The 20,442-nt window shown below is 27.0% G+C and overlaps 1 protein-coding gene across 1 annotated transcript; it reads right to left on the reverse strand.

Moving 5' to 3' along the window:
• Positions 1-8,794: 8,794 nt before the first annotated feature.
• On the reverse strand, positions 8,795-18,806 carry LOC113556899 (sphingomyelin phosphodiesterase 4-like). The gene is made up of 14 exons (XM_026962116.2): positions 18,764-18,806; positions 18,504-18,700; positions 17,859-18,002; positions 17,681-17,783; positions 17,238-17,469; positions 16,950-17,112; positions 15,634-15,734; positions 15,428-15,574; positions 15,195-15,357; positions 14,883-15,053; positions 14,594-14,809; positions 14,393-14,521; positions 14,191-14,331; positions 8,795-9,325 (listed from the first exon to the last, which is right to left on the reverse strand). The coding sequence occupies exons 1-14, from the start codon at positions 18,804-18,806 to the stop codon at positions 8,975-8,977; spliced, it is 2,301 nt and encodes a 766-aa protein (XP_026817917.1). The 3' UTR covers positions 8,795-8,974.
• Positions 18,807-20,442: the final 1,636 nt, after the last annotated feature.

Genomic DNA, 20,442 nt, shown 5'->3' on the forward strand with positions numbered 1-20,442 from the left:
TTAATTAATAAGCTAAATAAATTGAATTGAAAAAAATAATACAGAAGTTATTAATTAATATATACTTCTAAATAATTATAATACTTTTTTAGAGTGTAATGAGTGTATAGGTACCTAAGTAATTTATTAAATGAATACTATAGCCAATTTAAAATTCTTAACCAAGTATAAAGTAACTATATAGTATACATTAATTGAAAATTGTGTATAATTATATTTTATTTTTTGGAAATCATGGTACGTTTTTATTAACTCGACAATTGCTAGTTACCTAGTGCGTACATGCATAGAAAATACGAAATATGTACCCAATATGTAACAAACGGGTATTTTGAACAAATAATACGATCGATAAACTGAATATTGACGAATAAAATTAATAGTTATTACAACGTACGATGCTTTTCCGATTTGATATATTATTATAAAGACGGTCAACAACTGATATGTAGTAATTTTAGCCTAACTACAGGTCATGGTAAAAAAACCAAAATAAATTCTGTAATAACTTTCTACATCAGATAAGTGATTGGTAAACTACATACTGGGACACAGTATGGCCTACTTATTGATTATTAATAGGGAACGGATTTTATTGTAAATACACATTTTTATTGGAATGCGATATTTTAAATCTGATAAAAAATGCGTACGATTTAGATCATTCTAATTGAAATAAACCCAAATTTATTTTACATATTTTAGTAATTTTTGATTTTTTCATTGATTCTTGACGACGTTTAACATCATCTTCTTCGTCTAAAACAACAAGATATGTAATTTTTGTCAGAGATATTTTAATAGGAAAAATTCAACAAGGATCTCTGGAAATTGAATACGCACCTTCTGATATAGTGAATAAGAATTATGCTCCTATCACATATGTTGATGTATGTGAAACGGTATTTTAACCGACACAAAAGCATTCCAAACCGTCGTATTATTTTATTTGCAAACCCATAACAACATTTTGTTTCTTATTGTTTTATTTGTTCCGGGATAATATTCATAATTTTATATATCTACATCGGTTGTTTTACTTTTATTCAATAGTTGTAATTATGAAATATTTATTTTTTTGTAATTTTCAATACTAACGCATTTTTTCAATATTTACATATTTTGGATTTTTTATTTCATATTTTAAGAAAAATTGATACATATATTGATTTATTTATTACAATAAAATCCGTTCTCTAGTAATATCTAGTAATAACACCCGTAAACACGCTTATGTTATTATGTCCATTATATGATTGACGACTGACGGTGATTTTTTTGCAATGCATACCTATATCTATAGACCTTTTTCAATATACGGCCAAGTTGGTTCTCCTATATTTATTTTTATATCAAACATAAAATCGTGTATAATAGTAAAAGTATTTTTCTTCGTGTATTCAACAGAAATACTATACTGTTATTTAATATTTAGTCGTATATTGCCCGTCCATCTACCTGTCCTACCATTCCTACCCAGTATGAGTTTACGTATGTAGGCCCGGCTAGAAGGGCTATGCTTCCATTGTGAGTTGGTGTTTAAAATGTTATCGGATATTATCGTTGTTATGCGAAATGATTAATGAGATCATTATCGCTAAAGTTCACCGCGTAATGCGTAATACACAGACATAGTACATAGACAGTAGACACATAGTACGTACCTACCATTCGTTTATTTGGAATCTAAAAAAGACACTCACGGGATTGTTGAAAATGTATTTGTCACAGGAACGGCTAAGTGGCCTAAAACTTATGCCAGTTTATAGAAATATTTAATTACAGCAGAATTTTAGACTAACTAGCAAAAAAAAAAAAAAAAGGAAAAACAAGATTTGTTAATTTATTTATACATTTAATGATGTAACATTTAATGTACAGAAATTTTGACTTTTTTTCAGTATTGGAGTGGATAATCTTCCTTATTGTGTTTAAAGTGAATTTTGAATCAATTCAAATTGTATTCATTGTTCCTCATTTGTTCATATATTTTACTACCAAAGTAAAAAGTTTTTGAGGACAGGGGATTTTTCGATTTACCCCTCCCATTTAGCTTTTTTTTTTTTGATCCCCCACCCCTCTTAGAAATCATGTCTACGCCAGTACGCCACTGCTCTTACCTTATGGTTATACGCCTCGCGCCGCCGTACGAGGAGCTGTGTGACGCTATAACAGTCGAGTCAACGCTTAGTAATAAAACAATAACAATACTACTCGACAATAATAAACTGTCGATTCTTTTCAAAAGGGTCTACAACTCGAAAATAAAATGTAGTGGAGTAGATATTGTTGTGAATTGTGTTCATTCCATACACGAATATAATTTCAAGTCGGCCTTCGACTGAAATCATTTTTCATTGTATATTTGTATGTACATTCCAATAATATGTATAATGTTATTTCGACCCAAACTGCTACGGTGCAGACCTTCTTCAAAATTATTGTATTATCGTCGTCGTCGTGTATACGAAAACTAATATAATGGATAAATGTATATAATATAATAAGACACGATATAAATCACGATGATAATAATTTATACCGAAACCGGTGACAACGTTCGGCCGTTCGGGGACGGTTTTTATATACGACACCTACCACGATTTGATAATATAATAAAAATATTACTCGACAGTAATAAATTGTCGATTCCTTTTAGAAAGTTCTACAATTCGAAAATAAAACGTAGTGGAGTTGTAACGTAGTGAATTGTGTTCGTAATTATGGCCGTATTATGTGACGAAGGGTCGGGTCCCTTATTCGTCGTCTCGACTCTCTCACTCGGGCCACACGCCAAAATTATATTACATTAATCGCCTCGGCGCGGGTGTTGCGACGTGAAGATATTATTCTCTCTATCGCGCGCTATGCAGTCCGTAATAATATAATATTATGAAATGTTTACGTACAATAATAGGATATTATTATAGCGTGACGTGTGCGGAATGCATAGGCGTGCGCAGACCTGAATTTCGGAGGTGCCTACAATTTTTTCGGGCCTTTTTCTTAGTTAAAGCCCTCTCTTAACAAGACGTCATGTACATATTTTAATAAACTATAATGCACGAATACATATTACATTATATCACATATTAATTAGTGGTATTTCTAGTACCAAGTAATATAATATTTCATTAGATAGTTGGATCTAAAATCTATTTTCAAGATAATTGCAATAATTATTTATTATTTTTACTAATGTAGTCAATAACATCTAGCTGTTATAATCATAATAAGTTTTACTACGTAAATTTAAAATATTTTACGTTGTATTTTTTTTTTAAATAAACCCTTGTCGCGCGCGCGTCGGTTACGCCGAACGAGACGCAGCATCCGCCGTCGGCGACACCGTAGTATATTATTATTATTATTATGTCGTATGCGCCACTCCAGGAAACGGACGCCAAACAGCAGCAGCAGCAGCAGCAGCCGCGTGCTATACGTTTGCGGGATTACGTTTTCGAGTCGGGTCAATATTTATTTTCATTTTATATTCCACCCCAGTCCGCACACACGCGAAATCGTCCTTAGCAATCGCGAGCTCCCCGTGTTTAAGCACGCGCTCGACCACGCGCGTGTGTGTGTGTGAATGTATAATTGCGCGTAATAGTCATTGTTTGCGGTATACGGGAGAGACACTGTTATAATAATATATCATTATAATATACGAGTATATATGTATATAAGCCGTTCGTACACAGTATATGGTCGTTCTTCGGTTAGCGTGCCGCGCGGAAACGGTGCGCCACCGCAACGATCGTAACACACTCAACTATTATATTGGTCGTCGTCATCGTCGTCGTGTTTTCGTTTGCGGGTGCCGCGTGCACAGCTTATTGCTGACCCACTCGTGACCGGCTAAACGAAACGATCCCGCTGTATCGACAGCTCTGCAACGACGATTGTCGTTTAAACGGACGTCCGTCGTCTAACGGTTATAAAAATATAGTCGAATATTAATAATTCGCGTGCGAGGTATATATTATCATGATATTATAATACAGTGGGACCTCTATAACTCGAATAGGTTGGGGGTGAAAATAAAATTCGAGTTATCATGGGTGTGCGTGCGCAGACCTGAATTTCGGGGGATGCCTACAATTTTTTCGGGCCAGTTTCTTGATTCGTGCCCCCTCTTAACAAGCACGAATAAATATTACTATTACATTATATCACATATTAATCAGAAGTATTACTAGTACCAAGTTATACAATATTTCATTAGATAGTTGGATCTATAATCTATTTTTTTTATCCCGAAACATAATTTTTTTACGACATATTTTAGAAAAAATACCGTTTTTATTCTAGTAACATTAGTTAAAATACGGACCCATATATTATATGCTATAGGCATATAGGCGCAAATAGAGAGGCGCTTAGGGGGTATTAGCACCCTCAATTTTAAAAATAGCACCCTCAAATACTTTTTTATAATATCACAATCAGTAGCTATTCAACGCTATGCTCGGAAATGAAGTGCTTAAGCACCCTCAGTTTTTTTTATTGGAATTGCGCCTATAGGACATACATTTTAAGGCCTCAATTACATGTCGGGGGGCGTCCAGGCACACCCGGGACCCATTGTGCGCACGCCTATGTCGCATACACGAATATAATTTCAAGTCTGCCTTCGACTGAAATCATTTTTAAACATTATATGCAGTACATTCCAATAATGCATATCGTATAATATTATTTCGACTCAAACTGCTACGGCGCAGACCTACTTCGAAATTGTATTACCGTCGCCGTCGTGTATACGAAAACTAATATAATGGATAAATGTATATAATATAATAAGACGCGATATGGTTCGTGGACAATGAACGGCATTAATGTTGTCGGACAAGAAAAGGAACATCTGCCGCGTGAACTCGCACTTGGCGTCGGTCGTTTCCACGAAAACCAAAAGGGTCGAGATGCATTGTCAGGTCCAGACGTCGATTTATCTTTGAATCTTCTACAGAATAATGTGCGTGCAGTGGGTACACTCACGTTTTCGTGTATTTTTCTCCGCCTTTTACGCTCACAATGATGGTAATAATTTATACCGAAACCGGTGACAACGTTAGGGGACGGTTTTTGTATATACGACACCTACCACGATTATATCTTCCACGTATGCGGAGGATGCACTTCACTCTCCCTATATATTATTATGTAGTATGCACATGTATATACTACAAATACTTGGGTAGGTTATTGTTAAAGGGACGCCAGTACGCCACCCTCGTTGATCCACGATTCCACATCACACGACTCCGTACAAAATGAATATGCGACGTTGCCGATTATATTTTAAAAATAATTGTAGACATCGAAATGTTTTACAACAGAATTCAAGCTCCTCTGAATAGTCTACAATATTTTTATCATAAGTAGGGCCCAGATATCAAGGAAAAAATTATAATGAACTTTTATTTATTTATTAATTTTAATCCATTTTCACTAATTTTTACTATTTTTTTGTTACATTTATTTTATTTTAACATTTGAAAGCCAATACTTATATATTATAATTAACCTTTGAATGAATTGAAATCAACTTTTTTTTTTTGTATACTTTATTTATAATTATTTGTCTTATTAGGTATATATATATATTTATTTTTGACATAACTGGTAATGTAGCAAACATGTTTATGCGACATCATATTACATTCTTGTCAGATGAAAAAAAAATCTTTTGTATAATAAAATGTGCTGAATTAGGTAGGCAAAAAGGTATATTGTGTGTCACCGGCATTTAATATTTTCTCTGTGTATCGCCCGTATAATATCGGAATAAAGACATTCCGTATTTTCACGATTACGACTCTCTGGTTCAGTTTAGGGCAAAAGCACTTAATAAATATATTTGACAAAGAAGAATTTTTTCTGAATATCGGAATATCTTTATTCCTATGTTATGCGGCAGATGGACAAAGAAAACAATAAATGATGTCGTGACGGCCCCTTTAATTCGATATACTAGTGCATATACCTTACCACTCGTTGCTAATATAAAATTAGAAAACCGCATTCATACGATCATACAACCTACACGCCCCTATACCCCACTAGCATATTATTATAGTCTTACAGAAACAATTGTAAATGCCTGAAACCAGGCACGTATACAAAATAAATGTCGGGGCGGGGGGTTTACAAAATTTAGCAATACAAATTGTGCCGCAACATAATAAAACAATTTTTTCCTCGTTACTCGAAAATATTTCGGGGGGTTGAACCCCCCCCCCCTATATACGTGCTAGCCTGAAACTAAATATGTTATGTGCACGACGACAGCGATGATATCTAAGAGTACAGGAATTAATGTCACGCGAGATTAGGGATAGTGTGGTTTAAATAATTAAACTATAAGAGTGGAGAGGCAGAAGTTCTTTGTGATTTGTTCAGTCTGATCACAAATCGCATAAAAATTCGCACCAAACGCCTAGTCCTTATGGAGTACCTATAACTATTGAAATCTGGCGAACAATAAGCACGGGTGGAGTGGAAAGACGAAGGGCCTAGATGACCTAAGCCTTGACTTCGATCGCGGAAACAGCGACACTAAACAGCCGATAGATCCCACCTTGCTGATGTATATTTGTTATTGTACCAATAATGGCTGTGATATCGGTGTCTATGCCCAAGCGTATAATCGATATGTCGATGACATAATAATAATGATGATGATGATAAAAAAACTTACGATGTGTCGTTATGTACGGTTTATTATAATAATTATTTTGTGTATATATAATTTAAATGAATATCACAGAAACAGAGATATAATGCTGTTGTTGCATAAAACAATAATAATAGCTAGTAATTATAGTAACAAGAGTACACACACAGTGAATTTTGAACAAAAATAGTATGAAAATCAAAGATCAACAAAAATGTAGATATGTGGCTTTTTGTCGAATGTCTTTGTTGTTAGGTGTAATCAGCCATTCCACAAAAATCGTGTGTTTCGCACGAGTAAATATTATGATAAATAATAATAATATGGCCAACATAGGGTATTTTTCAACTACAGTAAATAGTAATTCAATTACCTATTTAAGTAATTTGTAATTTATAATTAATTACTTTTTTTCGAGTTAATTTCCCATCCCTACTCCATATATCTGATGACGAGAGCAGTTTTTTAATATGTATGTCACTAAAACGTAGCAACGCTTCTACAGATTCCTCCACAAATAGTTTAGAACTATAAATATCACAATTTTTTCATGGTAAATAATTATTCTAATAATTTATTCCAAAATAAAAGTTTAACATGTTTAAATAACTACTCTGTTATTAAACAATTATTTATTCATTAAAATACTAATTTTTGTTTTTCAGCACCGGTAGAGATTGTTTTCTTTTGTTGACTTTTTAAACTTCACCTACTCCTTCTTGTTTACCTGACAATTTGAAAAACTTTTATTTTTAAAAGGTAACCAAAATTACCAAAATAATTTTTTTGTCATTTAATGTGTTCATATTTTTATAATAATTAAATATACAAAGTATAAATTATATAATATATTATGTATAAAATAAAATATTATTTTTTAATGTTATTTGTAATTATAAGTAATTGAATTATGTAGTTTGTAATTAATATTCTACAGCCATGTAAATAGTAATTTGTAATTAATTACAGTGATTTTAAGAAATTTTTAGTTTGTAATTAATTGCTTTTTTTGAGTAATTTACCCATCCTTATTGACTGGCCTAACAGACATTTTTGGCACTAACAATCACAATTTGTATAATTTGATATAATTCAAAAATATTATTCTTGGAAATACTATTGTCTATTACAATATATTATATTATTTTATATTTTTACGTACACAACAATGTTTTCAAAACATTTAGATTAGTTTCAAATGGAAGTGTTATGAAACATCGACAATTAAAATGTCAACAATTGAAATATCAAAAAATATGGAATATCAATATCTATAGCATAAAATATCGATCATGGTTGTAATTTCTATAAATCAAACTGCAGATTTATTTTTCAATGAAAATAATAAAAATTAGGCAAGTGTTGTTAGGAAAAAAATTTTAATCTACCTATTTACACCGTTATACATGATATAAATATTAAGAATATAATAAATGCAATGTTTTCAACAAAAATTAAATCAACCAACTATAATACTTAGTAAAATATATTTCTTTAATAATAATATCAAAAAACATATTATCATGAAATTTACTTAGTAATAGAGGCTGATAAACCCGAATAATGACCAATTAAAAGTCTGTACATTGTAATATATTAATCAAATGAATATTCTGTTGGGCAGTGACGTACTTAGACTTGAATTTTTTATTTTTTAAGTGAGAGGTTAATTTTTAAATAAACAATTTGGATGACCAAAAATATACATTTTATAAGAAAGTAACAAAATATAGATGCATTTTAATTGAAATAATTGACAGTTTGCAATTCCTTCAAGTTAAATAAATTTTGGATGTTTAATTTTTAGCTGCCATTTAAAATATTTACTGAATATTCTTATTATCAATGCTATTTTTAAAATTATTTTAGTGTTCATTACATTTCAATATACTATTTACAACAAAAATATTATGAAACATTTTACAAAGAAATATACATTGTCAATAAATTGCATGTATATATTATATTGTGTTATATTTAAATAAAAATATACTTACTAAACAATATTTATTATTATTTAATAGATACATAAACATAAAAAAAAATTTTTTTATGTTTAATAAAATTAATAGGAAAATGTCATTCAAAACAATATTTTATCTTATCTAATTATAAAAATGTAAGATAAAGTTGTTAATTAAGAAAGATGCTTACATTTAACTTAATTTAACATTATAAAACATTACAAATGTATAAAAACAATAATCATATTAATAAGTTTAAATTCAGTACAAATTTAGTTATATAACTTAAAAATGACATTTAGCAATATGAATTCAAAAAATATTAACAAAATAACTAGTCTTCGTGAATATTATCCCACTTGAATGGTGGTGCATACCCAATTAAATACTTAAGACTTAAATATACAATACGTATAACAAATAATACACCTATCCAAAAGCCAATGTTGTTAAATACATAAGTTAATGTCAACAAAAATAAAATCCAAAAAAGATTAAAGTATGATGCCATCCACCGGAAACTAATTGTGGGTGGTAAAATTTTAGGTGTTCTAACACGCTTTCCAGATCCATCATTTCTAGGCTCGTAGGAAAATATCTTCATTGGTTTTCTTATTAATGCTTGACGTAGAATACCCGCAAGAATAGAATTTTTTGTTGATAAATGTAGTATATGTGAATTACACTGAAAAGATAATTAAATTATTAATTAATTCAAAAATCTTTTAAATGTATTAATACAATATGTGTGAAATCCTAATGGCACATGCAAAATATATTATGATTATCGTTTTAGTTTACCTTCGGTCTGCTTACGTATAAGTTAGTGTTTTGGATTCGAGCAACACTATTCTTATAAAAATATGGTGATTAAATTAGTCGACGAAAAAGTAAACATTAATAGATACATATTTTACATAACATATTATAAAATAATTAATGTTCTTCATAGTAGATATATTTTTTTTAAACTGTACATTTTTTTTTTATAATAAATAAAACCAATTAGTTAATTAACACATTTCATCTTGATCCAAAAGTGTTCCTAATGATTGGCTACAATTATACAATCCTTCCCAAAATATATTAAAATTGAATAAAAATCGACTAAGTTAGAGTTAAAATTTCAATTTATGATAACCATAAGTGTTGTATCAATTTGTAAGAATTGAAAAAATTAATTATTTTACATTTCAATACAAAATATCTATTTCTGGCTGACAAAAATTATACACACCTAATTAAAATTTGTATTCCTATTTTGTAATTTTAAGTTTCTTTCAAAATAATTAAAATACTTAAAAAATAGGTAACCAGTTCTGCCATTCAGTGTACAATAAGACACAGCTATTGTTATTTCTATTCAAATAAAAACTTTAATTTGGTATGTATGTGGTATTTTCAGACTTAAATAAATTCTTTATTATTAAAATACAAAAAAAATATTTTTTTTTAATTATTACAAATTGACATACAAAATACTGGTTATCAAAAATTGAAATTTTTTTAATCTTAACTGAAAGCTTCACTAATAATTAGATATTTACAGATTGATATACAAAAAATCAGAATTCTAATCAAAGATTAATTAAATCATGCAATTTGTATTTTGCTGAATAACATAACTATTAAGTATTATTCTTAGAAATTAAAAAACCTAGTTAGTACTAACTTGGTCACTTTGTGTTCAATTTTAATATATATTTTTTTGAACTGTTTTAAAAAATAAAATCAAAAAATAGCTATCTTAAAAATTCAAAAAAACTTAATTGCATAATATTTTTGAATTTTTAAAAAATAAAAATTGAATCTTATACCATTCAATCAGAATTTCCAATTTATTACCAGGATTCAGGATATAGCATTTGTATATTTATCACAGATGTAGTAAAACATAGCGGTGATATAAAAATACGTTTTATAATACAAGAATTCAAGTATACGATTTATTTTTATTATATTGATGCATGTTCAACAATTTTTATCAAGTTATGGATAATATAATAATTCAAAATGTAATTAATTAAAATGTTGAACGATTAATTACAAACATTTGTTTTGAGCATAATAATATCATTATAAATACTAGTATTTATAATCAATAGTAATACTATTTGAGTAGCTATCTGTCACAAGAATGTTGCATATTAACGTGATCTATGGACACTGTACAAAAATAATTTAAAACTATCAAAAAAAAATGTAGCTATCCGTGTTGGTTAATTAAAAGTAGTCAAGTATGCTTCCATAACATTTGTTGACATAGAAAATGTATTTAGCTAAGTCAAACTTAAGATATTTAAGTAAAAGATCACAATCAGTAAAATTAATAAAAATATTAATGATTTTTAAAAACTAAGATACACTAAACCAAAAAGGACTCTTAGGTCCTATTCTTGTGATAAATGTAAATAATTTGCTTAAATTAAACATGAATGAAAAAAATTAGCTTTTGCAGACAATACTGTTTTGTTTTTTAAAGATCAGAATTGGAATGAAGTAGAAACAAATCAAAATTTAAGGCTATTGGTAGTAGTTAATAAATGGTATATAATAAATAGTTAATATATCAATAATAATAAATCTGTATTTAGTCTATTTTCTTTAAATAAAATAAATTTACCTAAAGAAATTATCTTGAAGTTACACTTAAATAAATTTTTACATGAAAATAATATAGATTTAACAATGGAAATTATACTAAAATAAAAAGGGTACATTCTACTAAATATTTAGGAATAATTTTCGATAAAAATCTTAAATGGGTACCTCATATTGAAACATTAATATTCCATATAAGGAAATGTTTCCATGTTTTTAAGGTACTGTAAAATATTTTAGGTATTAAAATAATTAGAATAATATACGTAGCTATTTTGCAATCTATTTTAACTTTTAATTATGAGGAGATCTGCAAACAAAAATGCCTTGAGACCACTATATGTAGTTCAGAAAATTTTAGTTAGAATTATGTTAAAAAAATATTATAATAACAACTATAACACAGGTAACTTATTTAAAATTCTTAAGGTTTTTTAATCAATTATATAATACAATAATATACATATATACTATCTGTCGATAGTAAAAATACATAAAAATAAATCTAACTTCAAAACCATAATAGGGAAAATACAAAAAGTATTTAGTATTCTAAATAAACCTAATATTGCATAGATAAAAAATTATTATGTCAATAAAGGAATAAAGTTATTCAATAAATTATGATATAATCTAACAATTATATTTGCAATTATTTCTCTAACAGTTCCATTACTATGTTATTAGTTATAAAAAAAATAATTCTCTATTTCTTGTTAACTTTATAAAAACTATTATTACTATTTATTTTCTCTACTTATTTTTTTTATGAAAGTCTAATTTAGATTTTTAAGTATTGCTTAAATATTCATTAACTATTGTTTAATAAGTTATGAAACATAAAATTGTAAACTCCTCGCTTCTCACACAAACTTTGCATAAAGAGAGTAGGTATCGAACAATATATTAATTATTGTTATCTTGTAAAATGTTTTATGTATTATTATTGTTTTTGATCTCAATCTCAAATAAATAAAAATAAAATTCTAGCTGATAATATGAGAGCTTTACTTTTTGAAAACGTTCACACATGCATAAAAATAGAAATTGTATAATTGTATTAACAACAACGCATTTTTAGTAAATATATTTATCTATCATAATTCGATGGTGACAAGTCAAAAAGGCCTAAGCGACACGACTTATTGGGTGGAAAAATATATTTTACATCTATTAGGCATGCGCAAAAACAGCTATGACCATTATAATGATGAAAACTTGAATTTAAGTTTGTGGTCTAAGTAACATTTTTATATTTTGCCTTCTCTAATAAAGGGTCCAAGTCTACACGACAAAAATAGAGAACAAAAGACATTGGCGCAATTTTTTGGGGGACAAGCGACGATTATGAGCGATATGCTCGTACCCGAATTTTTCAGACGTTTATATTATATTGTGATAGGAATGATAAGATTATAGTACAACCGACATCGATAATCATTAACGACAAAATTATTGAAAAACTTATGTAGACATAAGGAATTTTAAAGTTGACTTTGGAAAAAAGTTCAGGGCAGTCGATCAACCCATTAATAAGTTTGATTAGAAAGACCTTGTTAATAGTAATGCTTCTATCGGCTAAAGACTGTAAACCTAACCTTTTTAATACTACATCATAAACATGAGGTCTAAGTTCTATTTTTAATAGATATGCAGTAAAACTCATAAACTTCTATATTTTTTATTAATATACATATTTTTTCAGAACACTCAAAAACTAATTTTTAAGAAATTTGATTTATAAATTTATAATAATAAATAAATCAATTTAAAATTATTATTAATAATAACACAATTTCCAATAATAATAAAAAAAAAATTTTCATATCTAATAAATTTTTTTTGTCAATTATTTTTCAAGTGTTTTTTTTTTGTTCATTTTTTAATGTATATTTTTAAGTTTATTGAGTCATATATAAGCATATATTTAAGTGTTTTTAAGTGCTACAAACCTACTTATTGCTGTAAAAAACCCAAATTTTAATATATTTTGATTTTTTTGGAGATACATAACTTTTGGAGCAACTGTATATAGTATACCCAATTAAAAAAAAAAAATCATATATTTTTATTGTAAGTAAAAATATGAATTATTCAACAAAATAATATTTCTAAATATTAAGAGATTAATTTTAAATAGTTTATGAAAGCATATTAATATATTTCTCAAAAAAATGTCATATATTTCTTTTATCTATACAGCCTACAAAAAAAGAAATTGTTAAATAATTAAGAAATAAATAAATAAAAATTATATTTTTTTAATAAGTAGTAACAAATAAATTGTTACATGAATTACAAATTGTATTACAGTCAAGTCGTGATAATATGAAAAACTTGACAACTCAAATTTTTTTTTTCTCTAGGAATATAAATTATATATTAAATAATATAAATTTAATTAGATATCTTGAAGCGACTTTTTATCTACCTTTAATTTCGAGTTATATCGACTCGACTGTATTATTAAATATTATATTCTATTTTCTATATCCAATATAAATTATCTTATTTTACAGCTGGTATTTTATGTAGTCAATGCTATTTAGGAGAATGTCATACCGTATGTGCTGTCTCCACTTCAAAAATATACACCATAGCAAATTTTTTTTAGCAGAATATAAACCAGTTTTTGTGTAAATAGATTTTATATTAGTGAATAACCATTTTAAACTTCTAGATAAAAATTATCTGTGTTAATCGTCAGTTTTGAGTATTTTTAAATTTCTTATTAGATCTATACCTTAGGTTCCATTCTTTAACTTCTAAAATAGATTATATTGGTTACATTTATGGTAAATTTAACAACACATAATTAGTCCTGTTAAACACAAATTTGCCATATGTACATATTTTGTAATTCATATAGGTGTGAAATCCTCTCAATAAAAATAAAACAAATGAAACCTACAAGTTTTAAAATAAAACTCAAAACAATAAACAACTTACATATAACTCCACAGTATTTCTTAAGAACTTGCTTAAATTAACAAGAAAATAGTTTTCATATGATAAAGCATCCAAATAATCCGGGTCAATCTCCCATTCTTTTGCACGAATTACAGGTCTAAAAGGTAAATTCATTGTATTCTGAAAATAAAAATAAATTAATATCATAAGTAATAGAAAACAAAATATTAATTTCACTTACACGTTCAAAAGATTGAAGGAGTGAATGACTTTTATTGAAGATACTAGAAGTAGAGTTATTTCCACTTACACCAGAAATAGACCACGCTGAAAAATCGGCCATCATTGGTGTAGTTGTAACATTAACATTCTAAAATATTAAAAATCAAATATGAATAATTTTTTTTCTATGAAATTAATGAATACATGATAATATACTCACAATAATTTGTTCCAAGAACATTAACGATGATTTTAGATTAGTTTGAATATCTGTCCATTCATTAAGAGTATAGTCCGACATTTTATTTTTTCTAGGTGTTAATATTAATTCCAACATTGATGAATTATTTCTACCTACATTGTCTTCTTGACAACGACATAATTCTACAGCAACGTGATCCAGTGATTTTTGTAGTTTCAAATAAAATAGTTTATACTGAAAATAAAAAAAATGTATTGTTACCATAATTATTAATTTTAATGAGTTAAAATTAAAAATAATTATTTACTTCATGATTACGTTCTTCTGAAAACATCAGTTCATATTTAAATAATGGACCTTCAGCCTCAATCAAACATTCAGTCAATAGTGTATTCCATTTTTTATGTTGTAGTTGGTTGCTCACATATAAATGTTCTATATCAAGTACCATTTTCAATAAATATGGGTAGGTAAAAACCTAATATAATAAATATAATAACATAATTATTAAAATAATAAAATATAAATCCATGCGTATCTTATATATAATAATAATTTTTTTTATTGAAGTAATTATTCATTATCAATTTAGTAAATAACTAAAATTTATATAATTCACTTTTAGCATCCGATAAACCATAATTGAATATCTTGGTGAACACACATCAATACATATGAATCTTTTTATAGCAAGATGAAATAATTTGGTGTAACACAATAAATTTCTGATGACAAAAATTCTCCATCTATCATTCATTTCTATATCTGTGATAGAACATTGTCTGAACAAAAAAAAAAAGAATGTCATTACATTTAAATGTATAAAAGAAAAATGTAGTTTTAATTTATTACTGTTTGGATAATTCATCGTAACGCCAAGGTTGAATATAACAAAGCCAATTCTCAAGCAAAAGACGAAATGAAAAATCCTGTGGCCAATGAACCATATAATATGATAAATACTGATAGATTTGTATACCGTGACGAGCCATCAATATTCTGAAAAAGTGTTTAATATATAATACCTACTAACTAATAATACAAAAATGACCCCTTACAGTTTTAAATTGTCTACTGGCAAATATTTAGCACAGTTTGAATATATATGTAAATGTTTTATGAAACATCTTATTAGCTTTGTTAAATCAATGCATGGTACCTGGAAATATAACAAAAATAAAAGTTGTAAAAAAAACATTAATAATGACATTGATTTTACAATAGATAGATATCCCGTATTTCCGTTCAATAAAAATATTCACCAATTAAATATTAAGCAACACTATAATAGCATGCATTTATATAATATATAATGCTATCATATATTATAAAATTAATAGTAGCGGTAATAATCCAATAATAACTATTAATAATATATAAAAGAATTAAAATACATTTTTTTTTAAAACTTTAAAGTATACCACACCTTAGCGATGTATAATCCCTATTGTACTAATATACAACATAGCAACTTTATGATTAATAAAACCAATTTTATATATCAACAGCTATGAACGAAAACCTCTCGTCTAAATTTTCATACATTTTTTATTCTATTAAATGCACTGTATTTTTGTGCACATTTTGATATCATAATATCATATTCTTTCCCGGAAATTTCATTAGATATCATACAAAAACAAATACTATATTATCAATATAAAAACATCACAGTTTTTTTGCTGTTCCTGAATGTTTTGATAAAAGTGATTTATGAAGATTTCATCCAAAGCCGACGATATTCAGCTTTAATATTAAAATTAGTGTTATCAAATTTGAAAGTAAGAATATGATCTAAGCTCTAAGGCGACGATCAGAAACTGGTGGACTGAGTGACCAACTGGTAAATTATTGTCAAAATCTTTTTTTATAATTTAATGAAGTTTTGTTATTGGTCACACCCAACCGTGATTAATTTTTCAATTATAATAAAAAATCTTAGACTTCAGTTACATGCATATTAGATAGTATATTATGATTTACAAATTAATAAATATTGAACGATTTCTAATCTTAGTTATCAAATAGGACAATTGTGATTAAATATTTCTATTTTATAGTAGTTATTTATTGTTTTATTTTTATAAATAAGAATATATTAAGGAAATTTAATAAATAAATAAATATAGGTAATATTTATATATTATATAAGTAACAATTAAGTACCTTCACTTAAATAAAGGTATCTTAATTATTCATTATGAATTTATAATTTAAGATGAATTAAATGTACTAGCCAGTGGTGAGTGGTGGTGCCTAAGTATATAAAAATATGAACATGGCGTTCACATCGTAATTTCTGCAGAGTTAAGCAAGTTGTGAGCACATTAAATTTATATAATATAGATAAATATAGAAAATGCTGCATACTTACATTAGTAAATAAATTATAATTTAGCCAGATGTCAGCAAAAAAAAATGCTACTACTTCACTACGCCATGTTGCTTCTGATGTCAACATCCAGGATGAACTTAGGATTTTATCAGTTAATAAATCATTAGAAGCAATATCTTTTTTTATGAAGTTCAATAATTTACTAAAATAAAAATATATAATAAATTAAAATTATGATGTCTGGTCAAGCTAGAACAGTATAAGTAAATGAACATTTTTTTAAAAATGAAAAATGAAATTTGGTATTTAATATTGCTTTAAACATACCTTGTAGTTGTATTTTGTTTTTGGTTAGAAATTGGCGATAGAACATTAAACTGTATTTGAGGTAAAATCATAGAAGCTGAATTATCTAATGGCAAAAAAAATTTAAGATACTCTATGCACAACAATTTGTACACAGATTGTTCATTAGAATCATTATTCTCATTATAAATATCATCAAAGGTCAACTTTAATCCATAAATGGCAAAATTAAACATATAGTATTCAAAAGAATCTAATGCTTAAGTTAAAGAATAATTTGAAAAAAAAATAATGATTATTTTATACGCAAAAAGCATTTATATACCACAAAATGCTAATAAGTAATAACAGCAAAAAACCTTCAAATTTGTTTAAAAGTATTTTCATTGTATAATATGTACACTACAAGTGTATATTATAAATCATTATTATGTATCTTTGCAATCATTTTATAAAAAGGATACTCAAGTTTAATCCAATGGGTGAATTTGAATCAGCATGGTACAAAAACCGTGAACTATAATAAGATTGTCCAAATGCTTTATCAATTTTTTGTCTAACCTCAATCTGAAATATATTTTAGTAATTATTAAATCCAGAAATATTTTAATACTTAGATATATAATAAATAAGTAAACTTACCGGTAAATCAGAAAAATAAATATTAAATTTTAGCAAATTATTAGACAGCAACTTATAGCATAATTTAAAAATATGGCCACTACTAGATAAAAAGTGATACACGCTATCTGGTTCTCGGCAAATGTATTTTTGATCATCATATATCTGTAATAATAAATTATTGTTAATAATAGTAAACCTGACATGTCACAATATCAAAATATTGTCAATCTATTAATATAAGATGTTCATTTTTATCTTACTAATAATTGTTAAAGAGAAGTTTCCCTACATAATAAAATGTTATACACTAAGTACTATTATTTTAATAATGTATGTACTAACAATTTTGTTATATTTGTTAAAAAAACTTAATACATTTATTCAACAGAATTAAAGAATAGATTGTGAAGCAACAACCACTAAAAGAACATTTTAATACTAGGTATATGAATGATAATATTAAATTGAAAAAAAAGATTACTTCATTTTTAGAATGTAAAATAATATTAATTATACTAAAATTTAATATGTCACTTAATAAAAATCACACGATTGAACCAAAACTATTTTTATTTTTTTATTTTTTTAAAGTTCAATAGTAAACAAATTAATTATACCTATCAATAAAATATGTTAAAAATTTTTTTTAAAAAAATTACATACTTTTGTCTTGAGTTTATCTAATGCCCATCCTTTATCGGAGCCCCGTCCAAAAATTTCAAATATAATTTCAACATAGATATTGTACAAATCTCTTTCGTCCGCATCGTCAATATAGCTCGTAATCACTCGGATTCGCTCGATCAGTGAATAACAGGAATTGTTTGGGTCTACAGAGGCTAATAATGTTGACGACAGTGCTGTTAAATGAACATAAATATTAAAAATGAAGTTTACAAAATAATGATTCACGATGCACTTACTGGTACTGGTCACCGGTGGGTAACAGAACAGCGGAGAATGCATGATTTTATAGATTGTTTTCAAACAACGAAACACATTCAAGTTGAACGAATTTGTGTAATTCGCTTCGTACTCACACGAGACAATTTACTCAAAAGAACAGTTCGCCAATAATTTCTATAACTATAATTATTATTAGATGTCAGAAAACCAACGATTCGAAAAAGAAACGCGTTACGCGATGCACAAAAACATGATGAAATATTTTATTATATTGTCAATTAGACACAATTTTCATTTTTCAAACCGTTAGTGAAATGTTATCAACGGAACGCCAGTACGTCACTATCACTTATCACAGAATAAACGGTCGGGCAGGCCAGGCGACTTTAATACGAAAGCGATGTTTATAACCACAAAATGTCTTCGTTTACAACTATTACTACAGTCGTGCAGTTATCAAACTATCAGATTATTCTCCGTGAGATAATTATTGTTATCACTCAATATAATACATGAATTATTAACATGATAATATTATTATAATAATTTTATACAATCGATGATTGATTAATTGACAATTATTACAAATTGAAAATTTAATAATCGTAAAAAGTTATAATATGGTTTACTGTCGGTTTGTTTTCATACATACTAAATAAAAAGAATTCAACTACAGTTTTGTCTATATACCTAGTACCTACTTCAGATAACCAATCTCCACTTCATCAGTGCAACTCTATTATTACTCTGTGGTGCAACTTTTGTTCTGTGCTATTTCTATTGACCATATTGATATACACTACACAGAATAAAGTATTTATACTCCTCATAGCAATTAATATTAGTAACTATCTTAACATATCAGAAACTATTATATTAATAAATACTTTTTAAGAGTAAATATAAGCTTTAATAAGGAGGAATGAGACGCTGACAAATCATTAATAGTGGTCAGTGTAAGACAGCTATATCGAAAAACAATAGTTAATAATTGAAATACAATCCACCTTATAGATATAACCAAATATTCTATATAAAAAATAATATATAACTTATCACCAGATTAGCATCTAAATAGTAAATGTACAATACCCAAAACATTTTCATAGGAATTGTGTATAGGTATATTACATTTATTACAGCAGTTGGTAACACAAATTACTTAGATATTATAAAAAATCAACTTATGAAAGTTAATTATTGTTGAATAAACTACGAATTTTAATTAAATCATTAATAAAAAATGTATTTTATTTTATTATCTTTATTTATTCTTCAAGAAGATAATGGGCCCCACTGAACATGTTTGTGTATTTTATAACATTTAAGAACTAGTTAATAGTATAAAAGTAGGTCTTTAATTAGATTATAGATTGCTAAAATTGTATTGAATGCACTTTTTCTTTGTAAAACTATAAGTTCAAATAGAGCTTTGTAGAAACAAAATGGAGCAATAATACAATATTCACGTACTTAACGCACATTTGTAATAATATTGTTGTTAGTTACTTTGACTATTTAGTATTATATAAACAGTAGTTATTTTTTAGCAATAATTCTTTACCACCTTATCTAATATATGATAATAAATTATAATAGAAAAATACAACAGTTATAACAAATTATACGTTCAACATTTAAATTACCTAAATAAAACATATTAAAACATCATAATACACACGATATGACGTTATAT

The sequence above is a fragment of the Rhopalosiphum maidis genome, chromosome 3, assembly GCF_003676215.2.
Source record: "Rhopalosiphum maidis isolate BTI-1 chromosome 3, ASM367621v3, whole genome shotgun sequence".
Taxonomy (NCBI): domain Eukaryota; kingdom Metazoa; phylum Arthropoda; class Insecta; order Hemiptera; family Aphididae; genus Rhopalosiphum; species Rhopalosiphum maidis.